General features: G+C 42.4%; 1 protein-coding gene and 1 long non-coding RNA gene across 4 annotated transcripts in view; both read right to left on the bottom strand.

Moving 5' to 3' along the window:
• Nucleotides 1-6,000: 6,000 nt before the first annotated feature.
• Nucleotides 6,001-7,002, bottom strand: LOC138357042 (trichohyalin-like). The gene has a single exon (XM_069313582.1). The coding sequence runs from the start codon at nt 7,000-7,002 to the stop codon at nt 6,001-6,003; it is 1,002 nt and encodes a 333-aa protein (XP_069169683.1).
• Nucleotides 7,003-7,934: 932 nt separating this feature from the next.
• The window catches only part of LOC138356884 (uncharacterized), a 229,451-nt gene continuing 224,530 nt past the window's right edge, over nt 7,935-12,855 (bottom strand). For all 3 annotated transcript variants that reach the window (XR_011224673.1, XR_011224674.1, XR_011224672.1), the window contains one exon: nt 7,935-7,972. This is a non-coding gene — a long non-coding RNA (uncharacterized lncRNA). The remainder of the gene's footprint in view (nt 7,973-12,855) is intronic.

Genomic DNA, 12,855 nt, shown 5'->3' on the forward strand with positions numbered 1-12,855 from the left:
ACTGATTTGAACATAAATGTGTTATTGAATATTGAACATATATAACATTATTTGAATTCAACATCGTTGAATTCAACATTATTTGAATTCAACGCCGTTGAATTTAACATTATTGAATTCGACATCGTTGAATTCAACATTATTTGAATTCAACATAGTTGAATTCAACATTATTTGAATTCAACATCGTTGAATTCAACATTATTTGAATTCAACCACGTTGAATTCAACATTATTTGAATTCAACCACGTTGAATTCAACAAAATTGCATTCTACATTATTCGAATTCAACACCATTGTATTCAACAATCCTGTTCTTCTCGTTCCATAATTGTTACGAGTCAAGAGAGAGGGAAAAAAACAATCCGTGTACTTAACGACCTTGTTGATGGTGTAATCAGCTGTTGCCTATTCCGCCCCCCCATTTCTCATTCACCCTCTTTACTTCCATTATCGCTCACACTATTCCCTTGACGACACACACACACACACAGAAGTAATTAGAAGGGGAAAGAGGGGAGAGGTGAGAGAGGGTGTGGGAGATGAAGAAGAGGGTGTGGGAGGTGAAGAGGGTGTGGGAGATGAAGAAGAGGGTGTGGGAGATGAAGAAGAGGGTGTGGGAGATAAAGAAGAGGGTGTGGGAGATGAAGAAGAGGGTGTGGGAGATGAAGAAGAGGGTGTGGGAGATAAAGAAGAGGGTGTGGGAGATAAAGAAGAGGGTGTGGGAGATAAAGAAGAGGGTGTGGGAGATAAAGAAGAGGGTGTGGGAGATGAAGAAGAGGGTGTGGGAGATAAAGAAGAGGGTGTGGGAGATAAAGAAGAGGGTGTGGGAGATAAAGAAGAGGGTGTGGGAGATGAAGAAGAGGGTGTGGGAGATAATGAAGAGGGTGTAGGAGATGAAGAAGAGGGTGTAGGAGATAAAGAAGAGGGTGTGGGAGATAAAGAAGAGGGTGTGGGAGATAAAGAAGAGGGTGTGGGAGATGAAGAAGAGGGTGTGGGAGATAAAGAAGAGGGTGTGGGAGATGAAGAAGAGGGTGTAGGAGATAAAGAAGAGGGTGTGGGAGGTGAAGAGGGTGTGGGAGATAAAGAAGAGGGTGTGGGAGATGAAGAAGAGGGTGTAGGAGATAAAGAAGAGGGTGTGGGAGGTGAAGAGGGTGTGGGAGATAAAGAAGAGGGTGTGGGAGATAAAGAAGAGGGTGTGGGAGGTGAAGAGGGTGTGGGAGATAAAGAAGAGGGTGTGGGAGATAAAGAAGAGGGTGTGGGAGGTGAAGAGGGTGTGGGAGATAAAGAAGAGGGTGTAAGAGACGCAGAAGAGGGTGTAAGAGATGCAGAAGAGGGTGTAAGAGATGATGAAGAGGGTGTAAGAGATGATGAAGAGGGTGTAAGAGATGATGAAGAGGGTGTAAGAGACGCAGAAGAGGGTGTAAGAGATGCAGAAGAGGGTGTAAGAGATGATGAAGAGGGTGTAAGAGATGATGAAGAGGGTGTAAGAGATGATGAAGAGGGTGTAAGAGATGATGAAGAGGGTGTAAAAGATGAAGAATGTAGAGAAAAGGGTGAAAAATAAAGAAGAGGGAATAGAATGTACAGGGGTGTGATTGGTGGATTAGACTATAGAGACGGGTGGATAGAAAGCTGAATGGGTGGATAAGAATGCGGAGAAGAGAGTGACGGGGCTAAACAATAGATTGGAAGACGAATGGATAAAAGGGTGGAAAAGGGGAATGGAAGAGATGAATATAGGTAGAGAAAGAAAGGATAGAAAGGAAGGATAGAAAGCAGGTTAGACCGCTTTCTACACGATTGAGCTGTTAGCTCTTGGACCCCGCCTTTCTAACTTTCAGCACTCTAATCTACTGACTCCCGACCCATTACAGCTACATACACATCTTTCTCTCTCTCTCTCGCACATCCCCAGGATGCAGCCCGTGGCCGCTGTCTAACTCCCAGGTACCTGTTTGCTGCTAGGTAAACAGAGTCATCAGATGAAACAAACTTTGCTCATATGTTCTTTTGGTTAAATCAATATATATATATATATATATATATATATATATATATATATATATATATATATATATATATATATTGATGAGTGCCAGAGAAAAGCTTGACACTCTTGGTGAGAATGGTGGGGGTTCGAGGCATGATTTATGGGGGTGAATATCATACCCCTCAGCCATGGGTGATTCATTTATGGGGGGGGGGGAGGCTGGTGGGGGGGGGGGGACAGATCGTGAGCACACAAACTTGAAATAAATTCCAATGGAATTTCAGCTGTTTGATTTGTTATTGTTTAAGCAATTTTGGCGTTTATTTTAGGTCAAGTTCATAATATTAAGTATATATATATATATATATATATATATATATATATATATATATATATATATATATATATATATATATATATATATTATATATATATATATATATATATTATACAAATCAGTTTTTCTGGACCATGCAGGAAAATTATTGAAATTTATTGAAATCGTCAACAAATTGTAAATCATTTGATTTGCCTCAGTTCATCATTTTATTTTATTTTTCTCTCTCACACACTCCAAAGCCGGCGGATTCTCCTCTCAACTCCCAGTATCCCACGGTATCCCAGGTTCGAATCCCAGGGTGATATCCCACATAGAATCCCGAGGTTGTTCAACAATCCTTTCTGCTTAAAACCTTACTACGCCCTGTTCATGAATCGTCTGTTAAACTAATAGGTCGCTTTCTTTACGATATCGTTGCGCCTCACATATATCTCCATTTTCTATGCACCGGATTTGACAGGTTAGATTGTACGCTTGTGTGAGTTCATTTCTGGGTAGACTAAAACGTTGATTTTTTGACGGATTGGCAAATCAAGAAAACGGGCAAATATACACACAAGGCCATTCACTAAAGATGAAGATGAACAATAATGAAAAAGTGAGAATATGTTTGAGTAAATGAGTAAATGGCAGGTGTACTCATTAGTCAGAGCACTCTGGGAGTGAGTGAGTGAGTGTGAGGATTGGGGCTCGGATGGTAAGAGGAATAAGAGGATTAGGAGGAGGGGTTGCACTCTGATGATTATAAGACGTAAGAGGATGATGGAGCATCAACGTTCATGTGTGTGAGAGAAAACTATTGAGGCGTAGACTGCGGGCTCACCATAGCCCGTGCTACTTGGAACTTAGTTCCAAGTATCGGATCTTAAACAACAACGAGTGAAAAGTTGAAGTGAAAAGGGCTGTCTTGTGTGTGTGTGTGTGTGTGTGTGTGTGTGTGTGTGTGTGTGTGTGTGTGTGTGTGTGTGTGTGTGTGTGTGTGTGTGTGTGTGTGTGTGTGTGTGTATGTGTGTGTATTCACCTAATTGTGCTTGCGGGGGGTTGAGCTCTGGCTCTTTGGTCCCGCCTCTCAACCGTCAATCAACTGGTGTACAGATTCTTGAGCCTATTGGGCAATATCAAATCTGTACTCACCTAGTTGTGTTTGCGGGGGTTGAGCTCTGGCTCTTTGGTCCCGCCTCTCAACCGTCAATCAACAGGTGTACAGATTCCTGAGCCTATCGGGCTCTGTCATATCTACACTTGAAACTGTGTATGGAGTCAGCCTCCACCACATCACCCTGTGTGTGTATGTGTATGTGTGTGTGTGTGTGTGTGTGTGTGTGTGTGTGAGTGTGTGTTTACCCCTCATAAACAGTCACTAACTGCTCATTAATCCTGCCACTAACCCCACCCTCCCCCCTTCCCCAACCATCCCAGTTTACATGAGTGAAAAACACTCCGTACACGACTCAAAACAAATGAATTTCGAACTTTTCCTAAAAAAAATATATCCTTAAATCTTACGTTCGCATTACACATCCCCAAACGCTTCCCCCACGCACCAACAAAGCCAAAGCCTCTCCAACCGAGCCTAAACACCCAACCCAACCCAGCACTACCTAGACCCCCAAATTCCGACAAACAATACTAATTTATACATGAACAAATACCGATTTTGAATACAGAATACATTAAAATAGATGAATGCTTCCTTTTGGAAGGAGGGTTCGGCCGTGGCTTGTACCATCAGCATATAGCCCGAGGACAGGGCCCGGCATGAAGGAGAAAAATGACCAAGGAACATGCAGAGACTCCACAAGGCGAGCTATTACGATGTAGCACAGATAAGACACAGATAAGGGAGCAGAACCAGGTCGTAGGAGGAAAAAAAAAAAAAATCTACGATAACTATAGCCTTGGGGCTAATTACCCCCCCTCAGACGAAACCTCATATGTTGCCACAACGGACAAGAAACGGGGTACTAAAAACCACTCACCCTCAAGCTCCCCCCTACCTAACCTAACTCTCGAGTCCTTACACAGGTAACGTGCTGGGGAAAGAATCCTCTCAGACTCACTTTTTGACAATTTTTGCTGTGACTTATACGTGGGGGGGGGGGGATTTTATCGAATTCCTCACAGATACAAAATATTCCCCCATGCTTTTGTGTGTCATATAAACATTCTCGCTACTTGTTTGTGTTTTATAGATCAAACACCTTGTGTAGGGGTGAGAGACGGGGGGGGGGGGGGGCAGGGGTGGGGGAGGGGGTGAGCAGGGGTGAGGGAGGGGGTGGGCAGGGGTGAGGGAGGGGTGGGCAGGGGGCTGCAAGGAAGGAACACAAAGATTGGATATTTGGATATGTGATGGATGGATGGAGGTGTGAGCCGGCATGATAACACAGTGATGAATAGAAGGTATGAAGAGGGGGGCAGGGAGGATAACATATATATATATATATATATATATATATATATATATATATATATATATATATATATATATATATATATATATATATACACAAGCCACTACAATAGCGAGGTTCAATTGTTGTTCCGGCATACAATCTTTTAAATAATTCAAACCTGATTGTAAGCTGCTCCTCACCACCTCTCTCTCTCTCTCCCTCAATAACCCAAAAGCAACAGCAAGCGCAAATGTCCCCAATTTGCCCAAATGTGAGCTGAAATTGGGCGCTAACAGCAGAGCTCAATGACCATCGTTAAGACACACAATACATGTTCAACTTCGTAAAAATATATTTACATTTATATATGCCAATTTGTGTGTTATATTTCTGAACGTATTGAGACAATCTGAAATTGGGTGGTTATATAATTAGTGATTCATTGGATTACACATCATTCATGGCAGGTTAATAGAGTTGGAGAACGAGGTGGTAGTCAATCGTAACTACTGAACAATGTGGATTGACTTGTTGAAGTTTCAGGTTAACTAGGATAGGGATGTGTTGTAGATTGAGGTGACCTAGTTCAGGTACTTGGTGAAGATTGAGGTGACCTAGTTCAGGTACTTGGTGAAGATTGAGGTGACCTAGTTCAGGTACTTGGTGAAGATTGAGGTGACTAGTTCAGGTAATTGGAGAAGATTGAGGTGACTAGTTCAGGTACTTGGAGAAGATTGAGGTGTCTAGTTCAGGTACTTGGTGAAGATTGAGGTGACCTAGTTCAGGTACTTGGTGAAGATTGAGGTGACTAGTCCAGGTACTTGGTGAAGATTGAGGTGACTAGTCCAGGTACTTGGAGAAGATTGAGGTGACCTAGTTCAGGTACTAGGAGAAGATTGAGGTGTCTAGTCCAGGTACTTGGAGAAGATTGAGGTGTCTAGTCCAGGTACTTGGAGAAGATTGAGGTGTCTAGTCCAGGTACTTGGAGAAGATTGAGGTGTCTAGTCCAGGTACTTGGTGAAGATTGAGGTGACTAGTCCAGGTACTTGGAGAAGATTGAGGTGACCTAGTTCAGGTACTTGGAGAAGATTGAGGTGACTAGTTCAGGTACTTGGAGAAGATTGAGGTGTCTAGTCCAGGTACTTGGAGAAGATTGAGGTGACTAGTTCAGGTGCTTGGTGAAGGTTCAAGAGAGCGATAAAGGTCAACAACTTACTCGTGTCGTTAAAGAGGATGGCTCTGAACATCTCTCTTGCCTCCGGCTACTGTTGATTTAACCTGCATCTACTCTCTGAGTGAAGTCTCTGCTCTCTTCTGCATCTTCTCTCTGGGTGAAGTCTCTGCTCTCTTCTGCATCTTCTCTCTGGGTGAAGTCTCTGCTCTCTTCTGCTTCTACTCTCTGGGTGAAGTCTCTGCTCTCTTCTGCTTCTTCTCTCTGAGTGAAGTCTCTGCTCTCTTCTGCTTCTTCTCTCTGAGTGAAGTCTCTGCTCTCTTCTGCTTCATCTCTCTGAGTGAAGTCTCTGCTCTCTTCTGCTTCATCTCTCTGAGTGAAGTCTCTGCTCTCTTCTGCATCTTCTCTCTGAGTGAAGTCTCTGCTCTCTTCTGCTTCATCTCTCTGAGTGAAGTCTCTGCTCTCTTCTGCATCTTCTCTCTGAGTGAAGTCTCTGCTCTCTTCTGCTTCATCTCTCTGAGTGAAGTCTCTGCTCTCTTCTGCATCTTCTCTCTGAGTGAAGTCTCTGCTCTCTTCTGCTTCATCTCTCTGAGTGAAGTCTCTGCTCTCTTCTGCATCTTCTCTCTGAGTGAAGTCTCTGCTCTCTTCTGCTTCATCTCTCTGAGTGAAGTCTCTGCTCTCTTCTGCATCTTCTCTCTGAGTGAAGTCTCTGCTCTCTTCTGCTTCATCTCTCTGAGTGAAGTCTCTGCTCTCTTCTGCATCTTCTCTCTGAGTGAAGTCTCTGCTCTCTTCTGCATCTTCTCTCTGGGTGAAGTCTCTGCTCTCTTCTGCTTCATCTCTCTGAGTGAAGTCTCTGCTCTCTTCTGCTTCTTCTCTCTGGGTGAAGTCTCTGCTCTCTTCTGCATCTTCTCTCTGGGTGAAGTCTCTGCTCTCTTCTGCTTCTTCTCTCTGAGTGAAGTCTCTGCTCTCTTCTGCATCTACTCTCTGAGTGAAGTCTCTGCTCTCTTCTGCATCTTCTCTCTGAGTGAAGTCTCTGCTTGTACTCTCTGGGTGAAAGTTCTGCAGTCTTCCGTTCCTCAACTCTCGGGTCTTCAAAGGTTTCATTGGAATGAGTAAATCTTTCACTCATGTGTTTGAGTGAGGATACTCTTGGGGTTTCAGCTTTGTCTGTGATGGTGATGGATACTTAGATCTGTATAAGGAACTCTCTGGGGAAAGGAGTGAAGGAACTCTCTGGGGAAGGAGTGGGTGGAACTCTCTAACGGGAGAGTTCCTCCACTCCTATGAACTCTCCATACCAAAATAAACGCTGTGACGTTAGAATGGAGAATTGGTTACCTAAAACATTGACCAAATTCTCGTTAATCCCGACTATTTACTAAGAAAAAAGCACTTTACATATGACTTTTCGCGACTAAGGCTCAGTTCCCCCTTTCTCTGAAGCACTTCCAAATTGTTTCACCCGTTTAGGGGAAGCAAACAGCTTGCCAACAGAATCAAAACACCTAACCTAACCTAAGCTGACCTAACCTGACCTGACCTAACCTGACCTGAGCTGACCTAACCTGACCTAACCTAACCAGACCTGACCTGACCTAACCTGACCTGACCTAACCTGACCTAACCTAACCTAACCTGACCTGACCTAACCTAACCAGACCTAACCTGACCTGACCTAACCTGATTTGAGCTGACCTAACCTGACCTGACCTAACCTGACCTGAGCTGACCTAACCTGACCTAACCTAACCTAACCTGACCTGACCTAACCTAACCTAACCTGACCTAACCTAACCTAACTTAACCTAACCTAACATAATCTGACCTGACCTAACTTAACCTAATCTGACCTGACCTAACTTAACCTAACCTAACCTAACCTAATCTAACCTGACCTGACCTGACCTAACCTAACCTAACCTAACCTGACCTGACCTGACCTGACCTAACCTAACCTAACCTAACCTAACCCAGAACTACATATGAACAGAATTATTATGTGTCAATACATAATCTTATAATACATAAGAACATACTTGATTTTCCTGAAGCCTCTCGACGTAGCTACGACATCCTGTGGGAAAAAATATATTTGTTTAGACATATTAATTAAAATATATTTATGTTAATTTGATTGATATTAAGGTTAATTGATATTAGATTCATCCAGTTAATATTTTAATATAATTTGTAATATTATATAATATATTGTATATGGCAATATAAATAAATACGTGAGCAATTTCATTTTTGTTAAATAACTTTCGTGCTAAAAACTACAATAGACATTGATGCAATATATATAAATGAATTGAAATTTCAACCCAATGCAAATTTCTTTGCAGATATGATTCAGGGGGGCGGTTTCCCTGCAGGGAAAAACTAGGAAAAACTAGGATAAACTAGGAAACCCCCCCCCACCCTTGAAGTAAACGAGGATAGGCAAGGAGACCTATCCCCAGTCGGAGACCACAGACTGAGCCCAACGAGCTATAACTTAATATGTGAGGTGTGTGTGTGTGTGTGTGTGTGTGTGTGTTTGTGTGTGTGTGTGTGTGTGTGTGTGTGTGTGTGTGTGTGTGTGTGTGTGTGTGTGTGTGTGTGTGTGTGTACTCACCTAGTTGTACTCACCTAGTTGTGTTTTGCGGGGGTTGAGCTCTGGCTCTTTGGTCCCGCCTCTCAACCGTCAATCAACAATGTGTGTGTGTGTGTGTGTGTGTGTGTGCAGACAAGCCCACATATACCCGAGACTAAGATAAGCACTCAAGCACCAGTTCCATCCCCGTCTCACTCAACACCTGTCCAATTTTAACCACCAACCGTTCGTATTTGCGTCTAAACTTTTGCATACAATAATAGTTTGATCGACACGGGAGGGGAAATAAAGATGAGAGAGGTACATATATATATATAGGCCTATAGTTGGGAAGAGTGTATATATATATATAGGATATATGCCAGGTCTTGGCTGTTTAGGTCTACTACAGTGATCTGAAATTCTCAGGCCCTGTTTTTTTTTTGTACTTTTTATCAGTCGTTTTATTCCCCTATTTATCTTTCTCTTGCGTTATCGTCTAATATATTTCTCATCTTCCTCACATTTAATGGAATCTATTTAATGGAGTCTGTTTAATGCAGTAATGGAGTCTATTTAATGCAGTTCAGTCTATTTAATGGAGTCTATTTAATGCAGTTCGGGAAACGAACTGAGAAGTAGCTGGTCTCCAATGACTGCCGGATGCTGAGGAAGATCAACATCTTGGTTACCAATGACTGCCGGATGCTGAGAAAGATCAACATCTTGTCACCAATGACTGCCGGATGCTGAGAAAGATCAACATCTTGTCTCCAATGACTGCCGGATGCTGAGAAAGATCAACATCTTGTCTCCAATGACTGCCGGATGCTGAGAAAGACCAACATCTTGTCTCCAATGACTGCCGGATGCTGAGAAAGATCAACATCTTGTCTCCAATGACTGCCGGATGCTGAGAAAGATCAACATCTTGTCTCCAATGACTGCCGGATGCTGAGAAAGATCAACATCTTGGTCACCAATGACTGCCGGATGCTGAGAAAGATCAACATCTTGTCTCCAATGACTGCCGGATGCTGAGAAAGATCAACATCTTGGTCACCAATGACTGCCGGATGCTGAGGGGAGATTAACATCTTGTCACCAATGACTGCCGGATGCTGAGGTGGTTCAGAAACACTATCAACGTGGTGCGAAGGGAACGATGCTCGTTTCACTCGGTCAGTCAGGTTAAAGGCATCACAGGATGGGTGGGTGACCGCTGGAAAAGCCTGATTTGTCCTTGGTCGGAGCCGGATAGAAGTCTCCCCAAGTCCAAGACGATTCCAGTTTCCGCCAATGGGATATAACGTCATATTGAGTCGTTCTATCAAGGTGGTCGCTATACGCTCTCTGGATTGTTTACCAAGACAACGCCGACCAACTTCATGCAGGTCGGCGTTCAATCCCCGACCGTCCACAAGTGATTGGGTACTATTCCTTTCCCCCCGTCCGATCCCTAATCTTTATCCTGACTCCCTCGCAATGCTATATAGTCGTAATGCCTTGGTGCTTTTTCCTGATAGATCCCTTCTCTCTCTCTCTCTCTCTCTCTCTCTCTCTCTCTCTCTCTCTCTCTCTCTCTCTCTCTCTCTCTCTCTCTCTCTCTCTCTCTTTCTCTCTCTCTCTCTCTCACATTCCATCTAGATAACGATTACATTAATCTGTGCTCCAAGCAATTATTGCAGCTTTTTATCTTTTAAAGAGAAAATATTTGAAAATCCAGAATAGCTTTTCAAGCTTCATTCTTTAATACTTTTTTACAAGGCGGAAAATGCGCTGGTTGATGCGTTTTCAGGGGGGAATGTTGACACAGAGATGAGAGAGAGAGAGAGAGAGAGAGAGAGAGAGAGAGAGAGAGAGAGAGAGAGAGAGAGAGAGAGAGAGAGAGAGAGAGAGAGAGAGAGAGAGAGAGAGAGAGAGAGAGAGAGAGAGAGAAAGAGAAGAGGCTTAGAAAATGGGATGAGAAAAAATGAGAACGCAACAAAAATTTTAAAGAAACTTTGAAAAAGAAAAAAAAAAACACACACACACACAAAAAAAAATTAAAATTAGATGATGGAAAAACTTCAGTTGTGTTCCTAGTTCAAAGGCAGTTAATTAAGCTGCTTTGTTCGTTAACAATAATTGAAATAACAAAAAAGAGAGAGAATAATTAAAAAAAAAATATTTATATATAGACGAAAAAAAATGTGAAAAAAATACAAAATTAACTGAAAGGCGATGATGAATAATAAAATAAATTCATGGAATTAAATTCTGTAGAATGAACGTCAAGGAAAGACCAATATATATATATATATATATATATATATATATATATATATATATATATATATATATATATATATATATATATATAATATACTATATACATATATATATATATATATATATCTTAAAGTACAATGAGAAAATCAACTTTATGTTCAGATATGTGGAGTGGATATCCCTTTAAATTCCTTTACCAGACACGTGGATACATTTTTTTTTGTATCCACGTGTCGCTCAAATAGAACATAAACATTGCCACGTGCGTCAGATGTTATGTAAACACGTTCAGTTTGTTTACATCCGGAACTATGTACCAAAAAAAACAAAAAAAAAGTGAGATTCAGAACAAAAGCAAAAAATGCACATAATTCCAGCACGCTGTTTACCAGCACAAACACAAACAAATACACACACAAAAAAAAGGCAATAACAAAAAAAAAAGCAGAAGGAAAAACAAGAAAAGTTGTATTGGTTCCACGGCTAAAAAAAAAAAAAAAAAATTGCGAAAGGGGGGAATTTTTTTTTTTCAAAAAACAAACAAACCAAAAAGATGAATTGTTGTGAAGGGTGTGTGGGGGGGGGGGTTGGGGGTGGATGAGGGGGTGTTGAGAATACCAATAAATGTTCCGGAAACCTATGCACGAGGGTTCGATTCCCTAAGGACTGGGACCGCAGATCAACAGAGGGTCAGGTAGGAACGGGGGGGGGGGGGGGTGGGGCAGAGGGACTGGATAGGTGGGGATAGGGGCTTGGAAAAGGGGGGGGGGGATGGGAAGGATAGAAGAGGAGGAATTAGATTGCATAATGGGATGGTTCTTTTGCCCCTTCCCATGTTTCCACCCCCTTTCCCATCCCCCCCCCTCTCCCAACACAGATAATACTGATATATCCACCAAAAATATATTTGCAGCACGGCGGTGGGATCGAACCTCCCGTTGTTGCCCTCCCAAAAAAACACAAGATTTTCCCCCAGTATTAAGCAGTGGCTGTGCAGTAACACAAGTCACTGGAATACTGGCGTGAAGCCCAATGTGTTTCGCCCCTTGTTGGGCCCGGTATTACGGGGGTCAGGCAGGCGGCTCCGGTGATAATGTCTAAGATTATTTCTGAGCAGCAATTGTCCGTGGATCCATTGTCAGCCGGCATCTGCTTCGCTATTGTGTCTTGATAGTCTGTTGTGATTATAACTCGAGGTATGCCTCTTCTAGGTACGGGGTTATTGTTGTTGTTATAGATTCAGCTACTCGGAACAAGTTCCAAGTAGCACGGGCTATGGTGAGCCCGTAACTTACCTGGCACAGGAGTGGGGCAAGTAGCACGGGCTATGGTGAACCCGTAAAATGTATCCTAGGGGTTATTACTGATTTATGAGGAGGGTGTCAGGCAGGTGAGGGGGAGCCAGGGTATGAGGAAAGGCATGTTAGGAGGAGGGGGCGAGGTGTGAAGGGGGGAGGGGGGATTGTGATTGTATGATGGTTGTGAGAGAAGCGGGGGGAGGCTGGTATTGTGAGGGAACATGAGGGAGATAGTGAGGGGGAGGAATGAGGGGGGAAGAGTGACGAGAAATTACCTTAATGACTGAATTTGTGATTAGGGAAATGAAGCAAGGTGGTTAAGGTAGGCCTGGGTGAATGGTAATGGGTATAGGGTAGGCCTAGAGGGGTGGTAATGGTGATTAGGCCTGGGAAGGTAATTTCAGGTGAAAATTTTCAGGTTACCTTAATTATTACAGGTAACAAGTACCTTGCAAATAATAACGTTCAATATCTCATTTCTCTCGAAACTAAATTAAATTCTGTCAATGTTTCTAAAATAATTTGAGTGCAATTGTGTCTATTGTTTTAAAGAAGCATGAAAAAAAAATCTTGTATTGAGTAAGCTTCTCTTTCAAAATTCCGTTTTCTCTTGCAGCTTTTTCTTAATAAAAATATTTTAATTAGGAAAAAATCATCTAAATTAGCATCCAAGTTACCTTATTTTCCTCTCAGTTCTTAATTTAATCTTTCATTACCTCTAAGAGAGAGAGAGAGAGAGAGAGAGAGAGAGAGAGAGAGAGAGAGAGAGAGAGAGAGAGAGAGAGAGAGAGAGAGAGAGAGAGAGAGAGAGAT

The sequence above is a fragment of the Procambarus clarkii genome, chromosome 75, assembly GCF_040958095.1.
Source record: "Procambarus clarkii isolate CNS0578487 chromosome 75, FALCON_Pclarkii_2.0, whole genome shotgun sequence".
Classification (NCBI taxonomy): domain Eukaryota; kingdom Metazoa; phylum Arthropoda; class Malacostraca; order Decapoda; family Cambaridae; genus Procambarus; species Procambarus clarkii.